The sequence below is a fragment of the Quercus suber genome, unplaced genomic scaffold (assembly GCF_002906115.3).
Source record: "Quercus suber isolate HL8 unplaced genomic scaffold, Cork oak 2.0 scaffold_607, whole genome shotgun sequence".
Classification (NCBI taxonomy): domain Eukaryota; kingdom Viridiplantae; phylum Streptophyta; class Magnoliopsida; order Fagales; family Fagaceae; genus Quercus; species Quercus suber.
Window position 1 is genome coordinate 377582 of NW_027070050.1, and position 8301 is coordinate 385882.

At 41.8% G+C, this 8301-nt stretch overlaps 3 protein-coding genes across 3 annotated transcripts; all 3 read right to left on the minus strand.

The window, feature by feature from the left end:
• Positions 1–2572: 2572 nt before the first annotated feature.
• Positions 2573–3559, minus strand: LOC136064000 (uncharacterized). Its single transcript, XM_065765095.1, has one exon. The coding sequence runs from the start codon at positions 3557–3559 to the stop codon at positions 2573–2575; it is 987 nt and encodes a 328-aa protein (XP_065621167.1).
• A 137-nt stretch (positions 3560–3696) lies between these two features.
• On the minus strand, positions 3697–4275 carry LOC136064001 (uncharacterized mitochondrial protein AtMg00310-like). Its single transcript, XM_065765096.1, has one exon. The coding sequence runs from the start codon at positions 4273–4275 to the stop codon at positions 3697–3699; it is 579 nt and encodes a 192-aa protein (XP_065621168.1).
• A 1404-nt stretch (positions 4276–5679) lies between these two features.
• LOC111986114 (uncharacterized) lies at positions 5680–6708 on the minus strand. The gene has a single exon (XM_024017746.2). The coding sequence runs from the start codon at positions 6706–6708 to the stop codon at positions 5680–5682; it is 1029 nt and encodes a 342-aa protein (XP_023873514.2).
• Positions 6709–8301: the final 1593 nt, after the last annotated feature.

An 8301-nucleotide genomic window follows, 5' to 3' on the forward strand; every position in this document is an offset into this window, starting at 1 on the left:
CAATCTCTCTCTCTCTCTCAAAGCTCGCATTTTTATTCTCCAATGGAGTTGAGTTTGGTCACAAAGAACACAAGCTGGTGGGTGTTTACGCTCCCAGCTTATCTTGCCTCCAAAAAAAAAACCTTTGTTTTGTTTGCAATTTTTATGGCCTCTTTGTCAGTGTTTTGTGTCATGGGCTTTTCGGTCGCCACACAAGACAACATTAATTTATGAGTCATACCGGTATTACAAGTTTTACTATATTGAAATTACAAAAAATTACTGCACACCCTTGATGCGATGGTCACTCCCCAAGTATAAGTGCTTGTGAAGTGTGTGGGGTAAGGGCCAAGGTTCAAGTCTCTAGGAGAGAGTTTCACACACATATACACTTAGATTAGGCTAGAGTAGAATTCTATCTTGTAAAAAAAAAAAAAAAAAAAAAAAAAAAAAAAAACAACAACAACAACAACAAAAGTAATGTCTCACTAATCATAAAGAGATATTTCAAATATTTATGAGTAAAAAATTAATTTGTCCTACAAATCCCTATAGAAGCAATCTAGATGCAGCTTAAGTATAATCTTTGCCTTTAGCGAGCTTCAAATTTGGTTATTGTCACAATATTTATAGAATAAAGCTCCCCTTTGGTGATTGATTCAAAATCATTGGTAGCACTTATGAAAATGAAAGCAGGCTGTTTCAGAGAAGGAAGAGTTGTTTTACTACTCAGCATGAGAAGAACTGCCAACATTGTTGGTCGTTCCATTGCATCTTCTTGCACACATAAGAGCCCCATTTGAATGCATCTCAAGACTTCTAGGGAAACAAATGACTCATTTATTGATGAATCAACTATATCCAAGGCTCTATCTTCTCTCCAAAGTTCCCAAACCTGTCTGATTCATAGCATTATCCATATATGGGTTGTATTATAAATGCAAATAGTAAATATCATTGTTTTCTGTTACTTACGCGCCCTATTAATGTCAGGGAAGGTTGGTTCTGATAAGAATTTGTGTTTTTCTTACCACTCACGATCTCCAATAATATGACACCAAAACTAAAGACATCAAATTTGGTTGAAAATTTCCGAAATATTACATACTCCGGTGACATATAACCACTATATGTGAACAATATTAAAGAAAGTGTTAAAGTTTGCATAGGCCTTTATTTGTTGTATGTATGGCAAGTGTGCAAATCTCAATGCACACATGCGGGCATGTGTTTGAGTGATACTTATTATGTTCCGACAACTCTAGTTGTCTTGTCTTGAATTTGATCCCCTTTGATTATACGTGCTATGCCAAAATCCGAAATTTTGGGGTTCATCTCACCATCAAGTAGAACATTGCTGGTTTTAAGATCCCTATGAATAATTCTTAATCTTGAGTCTTGATGAAGATACAAAATCCCTCGAGCAATCCCAATTATGATTTCAAAACGTTTCCTCCAATTTAGCAATGAACTTCTCGTATGATCTACAACAATAATTTGGTTCAATGTATTCAAAATGTGATATACATAGTGTTGAAATATGCGGTTTTATGCACTCCAAATATATTCATTCAACATATATGATAGAAGAAAGTAAAACATATGCATGCAATAAATTTTTGGAAAGAAAACATATCAAAAATGAAGGAGTCCAAGCTTTTGTTTGGCATGTACTCATAAATCAACATCTTTTCAATTTTGACAAGATTCCTATGTTGAAGTTTTGCAATCAGCATAACTTCATTTTTGAATTCTTCTATTCCTTGCCCTGAACTTTTGGATAGCCTTTTTACAGCTATATGTTGTCCATTAGATAATTGACCCTGAATTCATGATCATAAATTAAGCTTAGTCATAACAATTAGTTCAAAGCAATTGAGTTCAATACCACAATCTGATTCTTCAATCACTTATGTCTTGGCTTATGGAACTCATTTACTGTGCATTCACAATAATGGACTATGAAACAGAAAGGAATATAGGCAAGATATCAACATTCAACGTCATTATGAATTGTTTGCAACCGAATGTAATCACTGAGGTGCAACTCCAATGTAATCACTGATAGGATCATTTCTGTTTGCCACCCACACCACAGTTTGTTTTTTCACTCTGGCATACCAAATACCAAGATACCGATAGCTAGAGTTGCTAGGGCTGAAGAAGCCTAAGATAAAATTGTTTTTATTGGAAATCAAAGATTGGCCATCCTTGATGGATTGGTCTGATGTTAAGGTGTCAAGGGAAATGCAAGGTGGGAAGAAAAGAATGATCAAAATCAAATACATGATCAGTTTTTCAGCATCCATGTTTGTGTGATTGGTCTTTCACTTAAAATAACATTTTTTTTTGGGGTTTGGGGCAAAAAATATTGACATTTGGTTTGATTGAGAATTATGAAGTCTTCCTACCGTGAGAGAGAGAGAGAATTATGAAGTCTTCTCTCTCTGGTCCCTGTCTTTGACTATTCTCTCTTTTTAGGACTAAACGCATCTTTTTTGAAACAAAAAACTAGCGTATCAAAATGGATATTGCATCAAGTCAATAATCTTTTTTTTTTTTTTTTGATAGTCAACTTGTACCAGAAATTTCATTAATAAGGACTAACGTCCAATGCAATTACATCAATCATGATTTGATTCTCAATACAGGGTGGGGATTCCTCAACCCAGATTACACATTCTTTTATATTCCTAGCATCTCTAGCGAGTAGATGAGCAGCCGTGTTGTGCATTCTGTTCGTGTGGACAGCCTTCCAAGAGCAAAACATCTGCAAGTATTTCCTGGAGCCTTCAGTTATCTTTAGAATTGGGGTGGCAGGTGCACTTACTCCCTTTAAAGCTTGTATCACCATTTGTGCGTCTCCTTCTACTATGATATTCTTCAAACCTAGGTCCCACGCAAGGAGAATGCCAGCTTCAGCAGCTTTGGCTTCTGCTTCTAATGCCCTCCAAGGAAACTCCACTTTTTTGCTCATTGCTCCCATTATCTGCCCCTTATTATTCCTGATAACCACACCGATTCCACAAGCACCTTGTTCCTTAAACACAGCAGCATCCACATTCACTTTATACCAGTCTTGTGGCGGAGGGGACCAATGTTTGTGGATAATCATAGGCCTAGGCAACTGGCGTTTGGGCTGCACAGCAGCCCGGACTTCCTCCCGATACCTCCTAGCATCTTCCGCGATGGTTTTCCCTTTTTTACTAGCTCCCCCATGCCTAACTGTATTCCTATTATTCCATAAGCACCAGGCCACAATAGCAAAAAACTCCCAATCTTTGTCACCCGGTGATTCCAATAAAAGCCAAAGCACATCAAGGAAATTCATGGGAGGAGGAACAAAGTGATCAATGTTAAAACCCAACCCCTTCCATGTTTCTTTCGCTATTATGCAACTCCAAAGACAATGGCCAGAGGTTTCACTTTCTCCGCAAAAATCACAACAATCTTCCTTCATAATCTTCCTATGCACCAAGCACTTCTTAGTGGGGAGTATATCTCTACTTGCTCTCCAGAAGAAATGCTTTATTTTGTTTGGGCATTGGAGGCCCCATATGGTCCTCCAGATTGTTGACATCCTAGATTTGTCCGACCCCTCAGGCTCTTCCTCACCTCTTTTTGCTTCAGCAAGGCATTTCACCGCTGTCCAATATGCACTCTTTACTGTGAAGCATCCATTTGGTGTCTTAGCCCATACTAAGGAGTCTGCCGGGTTCAAGGGGCTGAGGGGATACTCAGTGTATCCTCGGCTTCATGAGGGAGGAAGATGTGCTTGATTAGTGTAGTTCTCCACTCCCCTTTCTCATGGCTGATAAGAGAAGCAACATTTTCACCCTGCCTCATTGTAGTTCTTGTGGTTATTACCTTGCCTGATTCTGATGAAGGCAACCATCTCGCATTCCATATCTCAATGCTTCTTCCATCACCAACCACCCACCGAAAACCCTCCTTGATGAAATTTTTTGCCGCCATGATGCTCCTCCATAAGTATGATGGCTTTTTCCCCAATTGGGCTTCCAAGAATGAGGAGTCTGAGAAGTATTTAGCCTTTAGCACTCTATGGGCTAGTGAATTGGGATTTTGTTGTAGCCTCCATCCTTGCTTAGCAAGAAGGGCTAAGTTAAAGGCTTTTAGGTCTCTAAAACCCATGCCGCCCTCTGCCTTTGGTTTGCACAGTTTTTGCCAAGATATCCAAGCTGCCTTCTTCTCCCTTCCACGTTGACCCCACCAAAAGCCTCCCATCATTGAGTTGAGTTCTGAACACAATGAGTCCGGGAGCTTGAACACATTCATGGTCTATGTTGGAGTGGCCTGTGCCACTGCTTTAATTAACACTTCCCTTCCTGCATTAGACAAAAGCCTCCCTTTCCAACCTGCTATCTTCCTCCCAACATGGTCCTTTATGCGGTTAAACGCTTTTTTCTTCGCCCTTCCAATCAGTGGGGGTAGGCCCAGGTACTTTTCATGGTGTTGTATAATTTGGGCTCCAAAGATTCCTTTTGCAAACTCCTTAATTTCATCTTTCGTATTCCGGCTGAAAAACAAAGAAGTTTTATCTCTATTTAGTTTTTGCCCGGATTCTTCCTCATACACTTCCAGCACCTTAGCCACTTGCTTACATTCGTCCACTGTAGCTTTGCAGAATATGATGCTGTTGTCCGCAAAAAATAGATGAGAGATCCTCGGAGCTTGTCTTGCAGCCGCCACCCCTCTAATCAGCCCCTCCCTTTCTTTCTTTTTTATCATTGCCGACAATCCTTCTCCACACAGTAAGAACAAATATGGGGAAATTGGGTCCCCTTGCCGAAGGCCTCTAGAAGGAGTGATCGATCCTTTTGGCTCACCATTGATTAGCACCGAAAAAGTCACCGAGGTTACGCACATCATAATGAGAGATATCCACCTCTCCCCGAAGCCCATTTTCTTCATCATTGACTCAAGATATGCCCACTCAACCATGTCGTACGCCTTACTCATGTCTAATTTTATTGCCATAAGCCCTTCCTTCCCCTTACTTCTCTGATTAATGGAGTGCATGGATTCGAAAGCTACAATAACATTGTCCGTTATCATTCTTCCCGGAACAAACGCACTTTGAGCTTCATCAATAACCCCATGAAGAATTTTCTTTAGCCTATTTGCAAGGACTTTAGAGATGATTTTATAGATCACGTTGCAAAGGCTGATAGGACGAAATTCCGTCATCTTTTGGGGGTTTTTGGTCTTAGGAATTAGGCAGATATATGTTTTGTTGATATCCTTCGGCATAACACCTGTGTTAAGGGCCTGCATTACACAATTCGTAACAGAGGGGCCAACAATATCCCAGTAATTTTGGTAAAAGACAGGGGACATACCATCTGGGCCCGGTGCCTTGGTAGGGTGCATTTGTTTGAGGGCGTACCACACCTCCTCTGCCTTAAATTCCCTTTGGAGCTCTTCATTCATATCAGGTGTCACTCTCACATCCATAGCATCTAGACTTTCATCAAACCAGTTCGGTTGGTTAGAGCTGTAAATGGACTTAAAGTAATCCAGGATTAACTTCTCTGTTGTCTCTTGATCTTCATGCCAAACACCCATATCATCCATCATTCCCCCAATTCTATTCTTCCTTATTCTTTGACTAGCCGTAGCATGGAAAAACTTTGAGTTTTTGTCACCATGTTGCAGCCACAAAACCCGTGACCTTTGATTTCACATAATCTCTTCCCTGGTATGCAGCTCATTAATCTCTTTTTTTAGGGCCTGAATTTCCTCTACCGTTTCGTGGAGTAGGTTAAGGGACTCAATCTGTTGAAGCTGGTTCTGTTTCTGCTTTAAACCTTTGTATATGTTCCCAAAACTATTTTGGTTCCATTGCTGAAGCTGCTTCTGACATCTTTCTAGTCTTTCCTGGATTGACAGAGCCGAATCATCCCTATACGGGTCCCATGCTAATTCAATCATCTCCTTGCACTCTTCCTCCCGAGTACACATTGCTTCGAAGAAGAAGCGTTTCTTTCCTCTTCTTTGATGGTGGTCCTTATTTAGAAACAGGGTAAGGAGACAATGATCCGAGGATGACATGGAGACATGGTGAACCTTTGCTTCCGGAAAAGCTAAAGACCATGCTTCATTTGCAAACATTCTGTCCAAACGGATGAGAGTCCGTTGTTCACCAAATCTGCCATTGCACCAAGTAAACTTCGGTCCCACAAAACCTAAATCAATTAGACCGCATTTGCCCAACACTTCTCTGAAAGCTTCCATTTGTGCCGCATCTCTATCCTTCCAACCCACCTTCTCATCAGGATGTACTATCTCATTAAAATCACCACACACTAACCATGGCATCTCACATTGTGCATTAAGTGTTTCAAGTAATTGCCAGGATGTGTACCTTTTACCGGTATCGGGGTGGCCGTAGAAGCCTGTCACTCTCCACGGGCCTCCATTGCCAACCCTATGGACCACCACATCAATGTGGGAATGAGAGCAACTCTTGAACCTGATGTCCGTTCCTTCCCGCCACAAAAGTGCCAACCCACCACTTCTGCCATCGTTAGAGACAATGATTCCCTGAGTGAAGCCCAACTTATTCTGAAATCCTTTCATCCTGTCTGTGTTTGCTTTTGTTTCTGCTAGAAATACCAATACAGGGTTTTTCTTTTTCACCTCTTCGGTGAGCGTACGAACTGCCGGCGAAGTCCCCAATCCCCGACAGTTCCAAGCTAGGACGGTCATTGGGCTGGGCGGTGCTGCATCGCAGCCACCGCCACATCGCCAACCATTTTCTATTCTTCATCAAAGGTACGCTCTGAGTGTGCCTTTCCTTTTGCCTGTTTTTTGCACTTTACATTTGGGTCCAATTCTATTAAAGGAGCTTCACCTTTTCTCTTTTGGTTTGCTGGGTCACTTACTACCGTAGGGCCCTTTTCCTTCACTTGGCGAGCTAGCCGCTTCCAATGCCCACTTTTTGGGCCCAATATTTCCGTAGTCCAACCATTAACTTGGTCGTAGCTCATTGCTAATGGGCTTGATTCAGACTCGGCCCAATTTTGATTTTCCTTGTCTGCACAGTTTTTACTACTTATTTCTTTTTTATGTTTTCCCCCTTCTTCTGACTTAACACCAACCACATCATCCATCACCTCCTCCCATTGCATATCCTCTTCCATATCTTTTGCTTTCAGCGTGCCTGTCAGAGGAACCTTCCCACTTTTGATTAGATTATCTTCAACCTTTGCCTTTGAAAAACTGACCTTGCCATTTTCATGAAATATCTCCTCTCTTTGATATGACTCTTCCTTCTGACCCGCCTCTCCATGTTCAGTATGGCCGATGCATATCCCAACCTTCTGACAGAGGTTCTGCTCCTTCACGTGCTGCCTACCTACCACTGAGTTCTCCATCAGTCGGAGATTTACACGTGTCGGAGTCTCTGCTGCAGGTTCCTTGTGTTCGTCCCTTTTTTCCGGCATGTTTTCATCGCCCATTCTGCCATAATCTCTCCCAGTACTTCTTCCTGGCTCCCCTCTCAGCCACGCGCCGTACTGCTTCCTTTCTTCATCACCATAATTTTCTCCCTCCTTTCTTTCCGGGCAATCTTTTTCCCCATGATCCAACCTTCCACACCGGTAGCAGAAATTCGGCAACCGTTCATATTTGAAGAAAACCCATCTGCTTTCCCCTTCCTCAATCAAAACCTTCTTCCCCCTTATGAGCTTTGCTATGGCGTCAAAACGTATTCTTACTCTTAGGAATTTTCCCCACTGCACTCCTTTCTCCGGGACGTCGACGTCTAAGACCACTCCGATCTTCGACCCAATCTCATACCCAGATTCTTTAGTCATGCATTTCAGCGGAAGATTGAAGATTTGAACCCAAAACGGGACCCATTTTAGTTTTATCTCCTTTGGGACCAACTCACCTTCAAAATCTTGCATCAGAATCAGTTGTTTCTCATAGCTCCACGGGCTCATCTCCATTACTTTTTTCTTATCCCTCCCGTTGCCAAACTCCACCAAGAATAAATCCTCATCAATCTCGGAGATCTGCATTCCTTGGCTTGGCTTCCATAACATCCTCATGTTCTTTTTTAGGGCCTCCAAAATGATGGTGCGTTGGGTGAGTATCTTCATGACCATACAATTTTTCCCCACTTCCTTCGCAGCTCTTGTACTGTTGCTTCCCAGCTTAATATCTTCATCTTCTGCTTCTGTAACAGTTAACTTTTTCCACAGTTCCTCCAGTTCTTCTGCCATCAATATTTTCACTGTCCCCACACGCTTTCACAAGAGAAAGAGGGGGGGGGGGGGGGGGGGGCCAATACTGGCC